At 41.8% G+C, this 15,431-nt stretch overlaps 1 protein-coding gene across 5 annotated transcripts in view; it reads right to left on the bottom strand.

Annotated features, from left to right (window-relative positions):
- Window positions 1-1,231: 1,231 nt before the first annotated feature.
- Window positions 1,232-15,431, bottom strand: part of LOC137375472 (uncharacterized) — a 112,889-nt gene continuing 98,689 nt past the window's right edge. For 3 of the 5 annotated variants that reach the window (XM_068042794.1, XM_068042784.1, XM_068042814.1), the window contains 2 exons: window positions 8,695-8,860; window positions 1,232-4,893 (listed from right to left, as the gene is read on the bottom strand). In XM_068042794.1, coding sequence (XP_067898895.1) covers window positions 4,696-4,893; window positions 8,695-8,860 — 364 coding nt within the window. In that variant the 3' untranslated portion in view covers window positions 1,232-4,695. The remainder of the gene's footprint in view (window positions 4,894-8,694; window positions 8,861-15,431) is intronic. The other 2 variants (XM_068042774.1, XM_068042805.1) reach the window with 1 other exon arrangement.

The raw sequence follows: 15,431 nt of genomic DNA, 5'->3' as shown, positions 1-15,431 counted from the left end.
TTGGAAAATTACATTTAACTAATTTGATTGAGTTTTTAAATCAGATAATAGAGAGGGTTGATGAGGATAATGCCATTAATGTGGTTATATTGACTTCCAAAAGGTATTTGATAAAATGTCACATATTAGTCTTGTCCACAAAGTGGAAGCCCACGGAATAAAAGGAACAGTGACGGCATGGATACAAAGTTGGCTGAGTGATAGGAAGGATGTGAAGGCTTTTGATTGGGTGCAGATAAAATTTACCAAAATGGTTCTAGGGATGAAGGACTTTTGTTACAAGGATAGATTGTAGACGTTGAAGCTGTTCTCCTTAGGGATGAGAAGGTTGAGAGGAGATTTGATTGAGGTGTTCAAAATCAGGAGGGGTCTAGACAGAGTAGATAGAGATAAACTGTTTCCTTTGATAGAGGGGTTGAGAACCAGAGGACACAGATTTGATGTGATTGGCAAAAGAACCAAACGCAACATGAGGATTTTTTTTTCTTATGCAGAGTGGTTAGGGTCTGGAATGCACTGCCTGAGAGGGTGGCGGAGACAGATTCAATATTTTTTTATTCGTTCACAGGACATGGGGTAGGTCAGCATTTATTGCCCATCCCTAAACACCTTTGAGAAGGTGCTCGTGAACTGCCTTCTTGAAATGCTTTGATGCACTGAATGGCTTGCTAGATCATTTCAGAGGGCATTTAAGAGTCAACTACACTGCTGTGGGTCTGGTGTTACATGTAGGCCAGACCAGGTAAGGATGGCAGATTTCCTTCCCCAAAGGACATTAGTGAATCAGATGGGTTTTTACAACAATCGACAATGGTTTCATGGTCACCAGTAGATTCTAGATTTATTAATTGAATACAAATTTCACCATCTGCTGTGGTGGGATTCAAACCCATGTTCCCAGAGCATTAGACTGGGCCTCAGGATTGCTAGTCCAGTGACACTATCACTACGCCACTACCTCCCCACAACTTGTGGCTTTCAAAAGGGAATTGGATAATTATCTGAAGTTAAGAAATTTGGAGGGTTATGGGGAAAGGACGAGGGAGTGGGACTAGCAGAATTGCGCCTGCAGAGAGCCAACACAGATTTAACGGGTCAAATGGCCTCCTTCTGTGCTGTAACCATTCTATGATTCTATAATACACAGAAATAACACCTCATTTAAAGTGCCTTGAACTTGTATTTGATTGAACAAATTGTAATTTTTCAGTTGCTCCAGCACAGCTCATAGCTCACAACTGATCAGGTAAGGATATTTTCCGATCATAATTATTTCTTTGATAACTGGAATTTTCTTTCCAAGGACAAACACAATTTTTTTTCTGTTGGCTGAACTTTATATCTTTCATATCAGGAAAATTTTATTACTGAATGACCAAGCACAGTAACCTTAAAGTTCTTCTGGATTTCTCCCAGTCTCCAACTATAACTGTGGCAGAATATCCAGGGAAATGGTGTAAACTAGGTGCCAATATCCTGCCAAACATCTGCAAATGTAGATGTAAGTAACTCATTCTATGGGGCTGAATATCCTTTGAAATCTTTAAAAAGTATGGCAGCCTCCTAAAATCAGAGTAAATGCTTTTCTTTAAATTACCAATACTGATCAACAAATACAGTAGTAGAACCTTGAGTGTCTATATAAAATGTCAGTTTCAGTATTTTATGAATAAAATAAAACAGCTGCAATTATTTTGCACAATGTTAATTTTGATACAAAACTACTAATGATTGGATCATACTTCTGTACAAAAAAAACAGTCTTAATGCTAAAGTCATAATTTATAATGGCCTTAAGCCAAAAGTATATGATTCAGTAAGTTGGACCTTTTCTTTCTAAATCCACTTCCTTATACATGATACAAAGAGACCCAAATTATACAGAAAATGTGGCACTTCCAGCAGTACAGTATGATAAATATCTGTAAAATGTAGCTGGTTACATAACATGGTCTGAAGTGGGTTATAGTTAACTTTGCAAATGGAGACATTTACTAAATGATGCTGGTCTTCACAACGTGTTCTATTTATTCTAATACATTTGTAGTAAGTGATAACAAATATTAAAAAAGGCTGCATTTTGACCATCTTTGTGCTTCTCACACCTTCTTGCTGTCATTATACAGAGAAATTGTAAAAATTGCTAAGGCACAGCTAATACAAAGTTTTGGCATGACATATATCAGCAATTAATGCAGTGAGACCTGTTGGGTTGAATTTTACCGGCCCCTCCATGCTGCGGGTCGCGGCGTAGGGGCTGATAAAATGCTGCGGGGAGAGGCCTGCCTCGACCTGCAACGTCAAGAAGAGCCTGCTGCATACTACCGGCGGCAGCGGGACCTCAATGTGGCCCCCCCTCTCCCTCCCCGCCGCCTGGCGGTGGGCCCTTCATCAGCATATGTAGATGGATGTTTAAAATATGTAAATAAACTTAACTGTAGGCGGCGACCGTCCCACTCCGATATTACAGCTGCCATTTGTGCTCCGCGCGCCTTCGGAACTCCGTATGGAGTTCCGGGCGAGAACCTGGTCAGGAGGGGGGAGGAATAAAATTTTCAGGGCAGGAGGGGTGGAGGAGCAAGGAAATAAATTTTTATTGGATGTGGGGATGGTGGGAAGGGGTTGGAGGGCAAAATTTCGAAGGTTGGGGGGGAAAGTTCGGGTATTTGAACAAGCAATTGATGGTCATTTCATTGCCTGAAATGACCATTGCAGGGGTTGGGGAAGGGCCTCCATCACTTATTTTTATCTGTAATATCTATTATCCCTTTAAAAATTACACTTATTGGTAAGGACTTAAAGCCCTTTAAAAATGGCGCCAGCGCAAGGGCGCCGGACGCCGTTGCCGGGAAGCAGAGGCCGCCCCCTTACATCATCGGGGGCAGGCACTCCGTCCCCACTATTGAACTGAGCCCCGGCGCCTCACCATGCTTTAAGGTTGGAGTGTTAACAGCAGTTGTGCTTTTTATTGAACCCTGCAGAAAGTCCCTATTCCAACCTCTCTGTCATTAATTTGGAACTCATTCTGGCCTAAAGTGCCAACTGGTTGTGTGCTCAATGGTGAAAGCTATATTCAAATATGATTTGTTGACACCTTAAACCAGTGCAAAGTACTGGCATGATTATTTTTCAGTTAGGTTGTTTCACATCAGAGGAAATAATATGTACATAGCTGACAGGGGCATGAAAAGTGAAGGGCTGACTAGTGGAGAATGAGCCTGTGTGTCTCCCCTATACTGATATATGCCATAGTATCTCTCCTATATGGATGAAATCTAATGATATGTACACATACAACTGACATAATCAGAAACAAATTCAGGTTTGAGTTTCAGAGATTGACAACTTTGAAAAGAATTTAAAAATAATGAAACAAAGATCAAAGATTTACAATAATATCCAGGTCATTATGATGTGATCAGGATTATTATTTCACCTCAATAGTAGGGAAAAAGCAGCTTCATTAGCCTAGCAACAGAGAATAAAATTCACCAGGACATAATGGTTTAGCAAAATAAATTACAACACATTTTGGCTTTGGAACTGCATAACCTTTCCTACTAAACTGGTTTGTTCTAATATTCTGTTCCTATCCTGGAACCGATCAACAGTTATTCCATGTGTGTCAGTTCACCTTTAAAATGTCAACAGGTTTCAAAATGCAAGCACAATTCCTATCTATGTATACATTTGTAAATTTGTTTCTGCGGATTCCAAAAGCAAGCATTGAGCAAAATACACAATGCTCCGAAAAATAATTCTCTGAGTAAACAAAGTTTTAACAATCAATCCTCATAGTTCAAAGTACATCGCCCAAAGTTTCACTGTGGATATCCTAGCCCTTTACCCATACATGTGGGTGTCATGAGGCAGCATTGGAACACAAAACTATTTTCAATGCATAGTTAGAGAACAATATTTGCTGTAGAGCAGTTTTTGCATAATTTTTTTTCTGACAGTTATTTATTTGCCCAAATTCACCCTTCCTGTATAGAAGGGCAGAAATCAGGTGCTAAAATATTCGGCTGTGAAAGATGGCACTTGCAACAACAGTGCAGTAATTAATTGCAATTGTAAGAATATGGAAATAACTTTTGGTTGGCTACGTCATATTTGCATAAATTGCCTGCAGGATTTACTTGCACTGAACCTCGTGGAATTCCACAATGTTCAGTTTGTAGTATTAGTTTTGTTTACTTGACACCTGAATAGACCAGGCAGCTGTACAATGGGTCAGACAGCACTTAATTAAAACTAGCAATATTAGACAAAGAGGCCACGCAGCTGCATTGGATGGTTGACGGGGAGGGCTTTACTTGTGCCCTGAATTTTGTTAGCATAATGCTTCAGGTGGGAGATGAAAATTAATATAGTTGTGTGCTTGTAACAGTAACCCACCCCAATTTTTTCTGGCCTACCCTTTCAGTGGTTTTCTAGTGAAGCACAGATGCAAATGCTTAGTTAGTACTGTAATAGCAGAGTGACACTATATTTATCTGCTTGTGTCTACAAAAAAACTCAATCTTGTTTTACTTTTGAAATGAGCAACTTTGTTGTATGACAGTAATGCATCTTTGTATTTTTTTCTGAAATAGTAGGAATTTTCAGGATGATTTTTTAAAATAAAGAAGGTATTTGCGCTTCCATTTTGATGAAGGAAGATCTGATCCATTGGCATAGTTTGCACACTGTTACTCAGATGACACACAATTCATTCAGTGCGTTTAGTTCATGTTTCTCCCGTGGCTTGATGAGGTGAAAGAACTCCATTAAGTTCAGTTTAATGCCCCTGTTGAATGGGTTATGAAAGCGACCATTTTCATCATAAAGGTAACTGTATCTCTTCTGGTTCATGTGTTCGTTTATTGTTATGTTAACTGTAGCCATGTAGAACTGTAGACAATGACAATTTAATGACTCATCATTAGTACATACAGTGCAAAATAAATCTTGACTAGTTTATAAAGCTTTATCTCTCCTGAATTTTATCTATACATCATATATTGAAATTTAATTCCTATTTTGTCAATGATCTTTGATTGAAATGGTCAGAATAAATGCACAACGCGAATTACTGTGCTCCTTGTATAAATGGAGATAGAGAAAGGCCATAGTGCAGATTTTATTTGCATCATTTTATTGTTATTTGTCCATTAGTATGAAGCACGATCATGGAAAAGTGATTATTTTCCATTTTACGCCCAATAGCTTCAATATGTATTCTTAGCTTAGAATTAATATAAATAGTCAAGAGCTTCACTACCAAAGCTCAATAACATCAGCAACATTTTAGTTTTGTGTCTTTTATTTCTGATCTTTAATCTAGAATTAGAGCGGCAAGAAAAGATGAGAGTAAAGAAAGAGACAAAATTGGCAAGAGTCAGAAAACAATGGAAAAAGAGACAAATAGAAAAATAACAAAAATGTAAAGAGAAAGGAGAAGGATTCAGTTTTATTATAAAGTAGTCAGTATACCAAGTGTTTTTGCAATTTGTACCAAGACCAGGTTTCCTGAGTAGAGTTAAGGGCTGATTGAAATAACACATTAAAATCTGATCACATCCAATAGGAAATGTGTTCTGTGAAGAATTTAGACACTGTCTGAAGCTAGTTAAGTGACCTACACCATTAAGAAACACACAAGAACACAAGAAATAGGAGCAGAAGCAGACCATATGTCCCATCGAGCCTGCTCTGCCATTCAATATGATCATGGCTTCAACTCCACTTTCCTGCCTGGTCCTCATATCCCTTGATTCCCTGCGAGACCAAAAATCTGTCTATCCCAGCCATGATCTTTTTTGAATGGCGGAGCAGGCCCGAAGGGCCGAATGGCCTACTCCCGTTACTATTTTCTATGTTTCCATGTTAAATGTATTCAATGATGGAGCATCCACAACCCTCTGGGGTAGAGAATTCCAAAGATTCACAACCGTTTGAGTGTAGAACTTCTCCTTATCTCAGTCCTGAATGATTGACCCTTTATCCTGAGACTGTGTCCCCGTGTCCTAGACTCCCTGACCCGTGGGAAAAATCTCTCAGCTTCTACCCTATCAAGCCCTTTCAGAATCTTGTATGTCTCAATTAGATCTCCTGTCATTCTCCTAAACTCCAGAGAATATAGGCCCAATTTACTCAGCCTTTCATCATAGAACAGCCCCCTCATCCCAGGGACCAATTTAGTAAATCTTTGCTGCGCGGCCTCCAGTGCAAAACTGCACACATTATTCCAGGTGTGGTCTCACCAAAACCCTGTACAATTTTAGTAAGACTTCTTTATGTCTGTACTCCAATCCCCTTGCAATAAAGGCCAACATGCCATTTGCCTTCCTAATAGCCTGTTGCACCTGCATGTTAACTTTGTGCGTTCCTTGTACGAGTACCCCTAAGTCTCTTTGAACATCAATGCTTATCAGTTTCACACCTTTTAAAAAATATTCTGCTTTTCTATTTTTACGACCAAAGTGAACAACTTCACACTTCCCTACATTATACTACATTTGCCATCTTGTTGACCACTCCCTTAACCTGTCTGTATCTCTTTGCAGCAACTCTACATCCTCCCCACAGCTCAGTTTTCCACCGAGCTTTGTATCATCAGCAAACTTAGAGAGATTACTTTCTGTTTCTTCATCATGTGTTCTTATGTTCTACACCATTAAATAATGAGATCATAAATGTAGGGGCTACATTGGAGATATGCCTAAACAACATAGTCCTGTAAATTCACTGAACATTATGGGCTGAATTTTATTCTCCTGCCACCGGGCAAAGAAAATGGCGGACCATGCGGTTGTGATCTAGTGCACGGCTCATTTCTGTATGCCGGGAGGTTTGCCTCATTCCAATTACGTGGCGAGGGTGGGTTCTGCGATGCCAGCAATGGCTTCAGCTGTCTCTGCGCAGGCACTGGTGCCGTTTTTAAAGGGCTGCTAGAACTGCACAGAGAGAAAAAAGGTCATCCCCGGAACCCCCCCCCCCCCACTACACTTTACATAAATGTATGACCCGTTTCCCCCTGCCAATACACAGAAAATAAATGGTAGCCCCCTTCCTCACCCCAAAAGACTTAAATTGAATAGTTAACCTCAACCCCACCAATTGCACAAAGTGCAGAGGTCCATCCTCCCTCCCCACACAGAGTTGACCCTGTCCCCTACCCCCACTACACTAAAAATCCTAAGTTCCCCCCTTGCACATTTCAGTGGTAACAGATTTCCCTGGACGGGAAAGTGAAGGCGTGAGTGCTGGCCATGACACGGAAGATCTTGGACAGCTGGTAAGATGGCGGGGAATAGTACGTTAATACATTCATGCCCTTTATTTTAATATTTAAAGTTCGGTCCCATCGCCAAGCAATGGAGAGGCTGCCACGGAGCCTCACCACTGCTGGGAGGATTAGGCCGAGAGCAATTCCAGGATTGGGCTCCGTGGCGGGCCACTGCTGCTGCGATCTTCTGGCTCCCCCCACCACGGAGCCTGACGTTGGGAGCTCAATAAAATTCAGCCCTATGAATGGCTGAAGAATTTAATAGTATCAACCAAAATAAAACAATAGAGGGCAACAAAGCTAACATAAAATGAAAGCCTGCATCCGATTTATTAAACCCATATAGGTTACGGTTTATAATATAATTGTATAATATACAATTAGTTTCTCTTAGCATACTGCTATATAATAGCATTTCTCAAACAAATAAAATTCTTTAAGTGGAAGAATTGCATTATGATTCTGCAATTGAAAAGTGAATAACTATAACTCTTAATGAAGTAATAATGCATTTGAATTTTATTCATCATGTTGATCAATTGTGCCTGCTGTAGCCATAAACAAGATCATTAACGTTTCATGCCAGACTTGGCTTATTAGATCAGGAATAAAATATCACTATGTTTCATTATTTTAAAGTGACATCTTCAAAATCATTTCCCCTCTCATGACTTCAATAGTTTAATTTTTGAAATAAATTACTAATTACATAGAATTTACAACATAGTAACAGACTCAACTGGTCTATGCTGATGTTTATGTTCCGCATAAGCCTCTTCCCACCCTACTTCATCTAACCCTATCAGACTATCCTTCGATTCATTTCTCCCTCATGTACTTATCTTGCTTCCCTTTAAATGCATCTATGATATTTGCCTCAACTGATCGATGTGGCAGTACATTCCACATTTTAAGCACTCCCTCGGTAAAGTAATCAATTAATTAATTGTGGGTCACACAGCTTTAAAAAATGTTCACAGCTGCAGTATTTTTTAAAAAAGCAATTTTTCTGCATTTTAGTGTCTTTGCTACTATCTTTAGATTGTCCCTCTAACTAGCAAGATTTCCTAATTGAGAAATGTCCTTTCAGACCTCTTTAACTGGTCTCTATAATGTGTGTTGGATTGCCAAGAGTCAATTCTCCTTCTGGTGCTTCCTTACAGGCAGAGAGGGAGGAAATGTCTCACCTATGCTGAGCTCCTACAATTATCTCTGAATCATGCCAACAGTTTAGTTTGTGAAGAATATGGAACATAAACCAATTTTTGAAATCCTGTGCTCCCTGCTGGAAACTGTGTGGGAAAGACGAATGAGAGCCAGATTATGTTCAGCTATAATGATTCAATTTCAAAGGAAGAAGAATAAAAATAGGAGCAAATTGGTAAAAGAAACACAGTAATCTGAAAGACAGGAACTGTACATACATAGATGCAGGTCATTATTGCTGAAGTAACTGCAATAACAGACAGGAAGATGAAGCCGATTCCAATGAATATGCTGCGACCCATCTCATTAAACCAGTCCCAAGCAAGGTAGACTCCCATCAGACTATTAAGGCACATTATGGCCAAGAAGCCCAAAAAATAAATCCTGTAAAAATGAACACAAATAATGATTATAATATTCAGAATATGAACTTTAAATATATTTACTTACTCTATCCTGCTCTGACAGGACTGAAACAGTATGAATCACTCTTTTCTATGTCATTTTCTTCTGCATCTCCATGAGGAGTCTCCTGTCAAGTTGTTGTGGGTGCACTGATGGGAGAAAAGCCCAATCTGAGACTCACATATAGTCATATATACCCACAACGACAGGGGATGCAGCTGGTCTCTGCTCAGCATCTCTCCATGTTGGTATATCTGATGTGGGGAACTTAGCAATGGGGGAAATTGCCAGTATTAACCCAAGTCCCAGTGCTCTGTGGTACCATGTATTGGCGTGCCAATTTTTTAGGCCATCGCAGCACTTTTGATTCCAAAATTATTGGACTGTAATTTGCTGGAGTAGGGCATGCTTAGTTAGTTAGACTATTTTCCTGTGCCCTTCAGCTCATTTTTTTTGCCCTGTAAGTTGCTGGAAGTGTGAGCTGATAATGATGTGGCGAGGGTGACAGGGCATCTGGGACTTAGAGAATGACGGGACCAACAGTGAACCTCCTTAACCAATGAGAATTAAGGATATTAAGGATCGAGAAATAAACAGAAGATGAACTGAGAAGGACAGTGAATTAGAGAGGGTGAATTCAATGTCAAATCAGATACAGAAACAGAAATAAAGAGAGGGGCAAAAATATTGGATTAAGAGAGAGATAAAGAGACAGAATAAAAAGGTAAGAAAAAAAACCAAACATTTAAACTTTGATATCTTTAAAATCAACAACAATTCACTGTCTGGGCCAAAGAGGTTGATTGGCAGTCATTAACAAATATTACATTTATTAAAAGGGTACTTACGTTATTAATTATTAATTAACATCCTGCGGCAAGTTTATTGGGCAATTAATGTAAATGTAGCACCTTCATTAAACTCACATAGAGGTTGAGGGAAAACTGTCATTTTTATGAGGGGGAGCAGCACAAATTGTCCAGCAACTACTACATGGACCTCCTACATTTCTTGATATGGCTCAAGGCTTTCGTTAAAGCTGTACCTGCATCTCTTCCTGCAGTAAATTCTACCCCTGTCCTCAGAACATCATTGTTCCAGAGGGCTGGATTTTACCAGCCCTCTGGAGATGGGTTGGGAGGTGGGAGGCCTCGTAAAATGGCGGCAGAAGGCATTAGGAGGGGAGCCCAATGTCTTCCCGCTGCCATGGGAAATTACCAATGGCGAGAACCTCAGCACGAGGAAGCCTCGCTGACTGGAGGCAGCTGGCCAATTAAGACAATTAATTTTCCAATTATTAGCCATTTGTCACCCTTACCGCCAGGTTCCCAGGAGGGGGCCCTCCTTTATGGCTGCTCCATGAGCCATGGAGGGGCCCCCTGGCAGCAATGGCCGCCCCGTGGCTATGGCGCCGTCGCCGGAGGGTACAACCCCTGCAGGGTCCTGTCACCTGCCTGCACAGGGTCAGGTCCCAATTTCAGTCTCGGTGGCGGGACTACTTACCTTATCGAAAAATTACAGCTAGATAGTGGCAGGCAGTGTATGTTCTGAACTTTACAGAACTAGAACCACTTTTAAGTACCAAAATAGTATAATTGCTATGTAAGAACATAATGGCCCACAATTTGCTGTCAAAATAATGGCAAGTTTAATGTGGTCACTGTTATTAATGTGCAAATCTGCCAGCAACTTGTGGCAAGGAAGAGATTTCCCATGAATTGCAAATTGCTCACTGCTGAACAGCTGTGTAACTGTGCTGTTATTGTACATGCTTTCTTCTGTCATACTGCTATGTTCCTTAACACCTTAAGTACAAAAGAAGATTAGAACTCATTTCTTGCATTTCAACCTTTGATGATTTACCTTAATTTCAGCTTTTAAGGGCAAAGAATGTAAAATTTGCCCTGATCTACGGCCAGTGACCCAGGGTTTTTTTTTTGTGTATGATGCTGGGAAACCATACAGTCACGATGGGCTGGATTTTATCCCAGCGACAAGAGTCCCAGCACCAGGCTAGATATAGGGGTGATCCCACCTCAGCCCTTTTTTGGACCCCCAGTGGAATTCCACGCTGGCAGCCAATTAACTGCCCGCCATTGGGAATGCCGTTTTAAGGACAAACTCCCACTGCGGGGTGGGGTGGGGTGAGGCCTCAGTGGGCCCTGGACTGCCCCCAGAGGAGGACCCCTCACCGTCGAGGCTGCTAGGAGGCCACCAGATCTTACCTGGTAGCATCTCCATGCAGTGGCGGGACCCAATGACGTTGACAAAATCGGAGTAGAGGCGGGAAGCTGCTCTTAAATGGCCTATTGGCCTTGGGCGGAAGGGCTGTCCTCCAACTTCCCGTCTCCCCACGAAATGGCATGGGGCAGGATGATGTTGGGCACACCGCTTGCTGCCAACCACCAACCCTTATCGTTTTGTGTGTCTCCCCACCTCCGTTCCCATCTCTAAGGGCAGGATTAAATCCTGTCCAATGCCTTATATATAGAAAAAAATACAAGTGAGAATATTTTTCTGAAGCTGTTACATGCTCGGGATGTTCAGATCAGTAAAGCTTGAATGGTTCATCGAAGCCCAGTATGTGTTATAGCCCACAATATAGTAACACTCATACTCACCTTCTATTGCTGTATTGTTTGAAGGACCTTTTCAGATGGCTAGATTCAAGCTAACATCCTAGACAGGGCTGTGTACTAATTCAGTGCACTATCTGATCTACTTATTGTCATATTCTTTACAAAATGGAAGTTCTATCATCATATTTCCCATTATATTTACTATTTAATGCTATTATAAAAATTGAAGTCAATATAGGAGGTTATCTAATTTTTCTATTTAACAAGGCGAAGTCCAAACAGGGGAAAAGATCATCTGCATCAAGACTATATAGGAGAGGGGAGGAACTATTCTCTGGGAAAGAGTTTCAGCGAGGTACCACTTCTGCCCAACTTCCTGTATCTGCCCCAAAGAGGAGAATCTCCCCCACCCCATTTTTCTGGGTTCCTACTCATTGCAAATACATGGGGGCTCTCGGCGGGTTTCATACTGTCAATCGGGAACCTTCCAGTGCAACCAAGGAAACTTCCACTGGTGCCACAGTGGGGATGCCAGAAGAGACAGCAAGGATTCTTAAAGGAGCAGAAGTGCCCACAGATCAGAATTAAAGGTCCCTCTGAAGGACTCAGACAAGGCCAAGGTCTTCAGTAGGCAAATGTTTGTAGATGACTCAAAAGAAAGGAGGTCATTCCAGGTTCTCTCCCATCCATTTGAGGAACTTGTGGCATTTACTGCCACTTCTCGAGGCTGACCACCACCTTCCACATAGCGGTTCCAGGAAGCAGCAATAAGTGCAACAGATGGGTTGGAAATTGTGTTGCTAACTCTTGTTGGATGCATTCCTGGAGGTTTGATCATGTAATATCTGATAATAAAAATATGAGGCTCCAACTATGGTGCCAGGTGCCCACAATGCCCCAACCTGCAGTAACTGCTTTATTGTATGAGCGAAGCAGGCATGCACAGGTATAGCTGTTGGAGCAGCTGTAATGCAGAGTCAGGCTAGAGGTAGGAAAGAATAAAACTGAACCATTCGAGATACAGCTGCAGCAGTCAGCATGTGAGCTTGCAAAATTTACTCCTGGGTTGCTCACATGTGTGCCTGGTAGATCAATCCTCAAATCAGGGAGACTCCTGAACAACTGGGGATGGTTGGCAACACTCTTGCGAAATCCACCAGGGACCTAGGCCCTGCTCACCAGTTGCCATTTGCATGCAGCAGGTGGGGAAGTAATGGCCAGGTGTGGTCCCAGCAGGGAAATCCTAGTCAAGGCAATACCCAGCAGCCCATGCTGCCCAAATTTCCAACAATCTCTTCCCTTCATTTTCATTAACAACACAGAAGATGGCATTCATACCTTAAAATGACTCAGCTGATATCATTAAGTTATTAAGGATAAAATTAATAAATTATGTGCTTATGAACTAAATTTAATGTGGAAATTAAATTAGTTAGAAAACCAAAGCTTTTCTACAAAGCAAAACATTTGATTCCTATCTTTACAAAACTTTGACAGTATAAATCAGCTGCTGTAAGGGATCACAGAATCTGTTATATCAATTGAACCTTTTATGAATAACATAGCTGTTGGCAGTACCTGAGAATGGGATATTGAACAAAGCAACTGCAAGGGTATCTGTTCCAGTCAGATGTAGCAATGCTAACCTTCAGATGATTTGCTGCCAACATCCTGACACATAGGGTGGAATTTTATGAGTGTCACTGTGTTCCCAACGGTGGGACCGAAAGTTGTTGTAACTTCCATTACCGCCGCAATTCCTGCTTCCAATGTGATTTTGTATGTAACTTAGCTGTGCAGCGATGGGCACAGGGGACACGTGACATCCTGTGGTGGGGGCGGCCTTTCATTGGTGGAACCCATCGTCACTGCCCAATCATCATGATCGCCACAGATATAAAATATTCTGTGCTTGCAGCCTCAAGGATCAGCAGGCTTCCTTTCATGTAAGTATCTTCAGACGAACAAATTGAAACTTCTCCTTAAATCAAAATGTTTTTGCTTCCCTTATTTTGTGTAAGTCACCACATCACATCATTTATTTGAACCGCAGCCAAAGTGAATCGTGTGGCAGCCAGCAGGCAGCATCCCGCCCCATGGTTCAGTGATTATCCCTGGAGGTTCTCCTCCAGGCCGTCAGGGAAAGGTGGGAGGTCCTCTTCCCTGAAGGTGGAGTGCGAAGACCTTCCCACTGCAGCAAGGGAGCCTGGATGGAGGTAACAGAGGAGGTCTTGAACTGTACTGGGTCACTCAGAACATGGGTGCAGTGCCGCAAGCACATTCACGACTTGCTTGGATCCCTGGCAAAGCAGCTCCACTGTTTTCTTCATTGGCTCCATTTCCTTAAGGCAGAAGGTACACAAGAAATGCAGTGGAATGCATAAGCAGCCTTGGTGCCATTCAGTAAATAATGATGTACCAAGATGAAGATTGACTGTTTATATGCTTGGATGTGCTGTGCGAAAGCTACTGCAGAATGAATGATGCTAATGTACGTATGCAATGGTTGTGATGTTGCCAGATCATTAAATCTATACTGTGTGCTGCATGATAAATGAACTCACAACGAGCGTGAGTGTGCTGGAAGGGGAGGAGGGGTCTGTGACATAAGGCTGCTGATCACGGCAGAGGGGGAGGCGTCAGAGATCAAAAGAGAGGAGGGAAGCAGGTCAAGTGCAGATGAGCATATGGCTTCCTCCATTGAGAGTCTGGTGAGCTCCGTCTTGAGTTTGGTTGAACACTTGAGCCATATGTGATCTGACCTGCACCCCATTGCTGTTGTCGTGAGCTCCATGCAGCAGAGTCTAAGAGAGATGGGGGCAGGGAACCTGGACCTGCCTCCAGGTGACCCTTCCCCTTCGGGAGACAGGCAGGTGCCATCGTGCATTGAGGAGGAGCCCATGTCACCTGCTCCGGGGCCTTTCTCTCAAGACACCCCCAGATAAAGTGGCATTTTGTCTTCCCCCCTAAGTTGACCCCCTTACCTCCAGTGGCCAAGTATACGAGAGATAATGAATCACCATTGCTGCAGACCCCCAGTGGAATGGAACCATCAAGGCCTCGTTCCTCCAGAAGACACCGCCACGGTCATCCACAGCAATGGGGCAGTGCACTGAACAGACTGCCTCCACTTCAGCTGCTAATGTTAGGGTAGCGTCTAGATGATGCTACATATTGGTGATGTACATATTGTGACAATAGAAAAGATTTATTCATACATTTTTATTTCATGCAATATTTGATCCACTCTCGGTAATGTTCTGCTTGGTTACAGATGGATACAAAGATGTTTTTTGGAGGTCTATGGCAGAAATGCAATGATGTTTGCAAAGCATCTCAGTAAATGTCCAGTGACCATATAGCATTGCTATTTGAGCCTTCACGCTTCAATGATGGATGTTTTCCTATTGATGATTATTAACTTTTTCCAATACTGGCATACCTTACTTTTGTTTTCTACAGTCATAACTTAACGCTGCGTGCAGTGATGTGTAGTCATATTCATCGTGGCTGTTACAAAAGGTTTTATTTTTCTACTAAAATCTTAGACTTCTGTGTGTTTTCAAAAACTGAAAAAAGGATTTTCAGTAGACTTGGACACCTGCAAATAACTGGAATTTTTTGGATGTTGACTTTGTGTGCAAAAATAGGAGAAGCAAGTAGTTTCAAGGAAACAGCGAGGGGTTTGAGTGACAGAGGAGACACTGTCTGAACATGTGACCATATTCAGGAAGGTTTTTTTCATTTTTGGACTTTTAAAAATCAGTGAATTGGACAAAGAGCAGGCATTTTGAAACTTAGACCTGACCTGCCTAGAGACTGGAGAAAAAGACTTCTCTCTGTAAAGGAGACTTGCATCTCTTGAAAAAAAGAAATCTTGCATTTGAAAGGTGGCATATTCCTATTGCCTCCTGTCTCTGAAGAATTCCTGCATCCAGAGTGGTTCCTGTTGCCTCTTGTGTTTTGAGAAA

The sequence above is a fragment of the Heterodontus francisci genome, chromosome 1 (genome assembly GCF_036365525.1).
Source record: "Heterodontus francisci isolate sHetFra1 chromosome 1, sHetFra1.hap1, whole genome shotgun sequence".
In the NCBI taxonomy this organism is placed as follows: domain Eukaryota; kingdom Metazoa; phylum Chordata; class Chondrichthyes; order Heterodontiformes; family Heterodontidae; genus Heterodontus; species Heterodontus francisci.
Note: the sequence above shows the minus strand (reverse complement) of the source record. Positions and strands in the feature narration are given on the sequence as shown.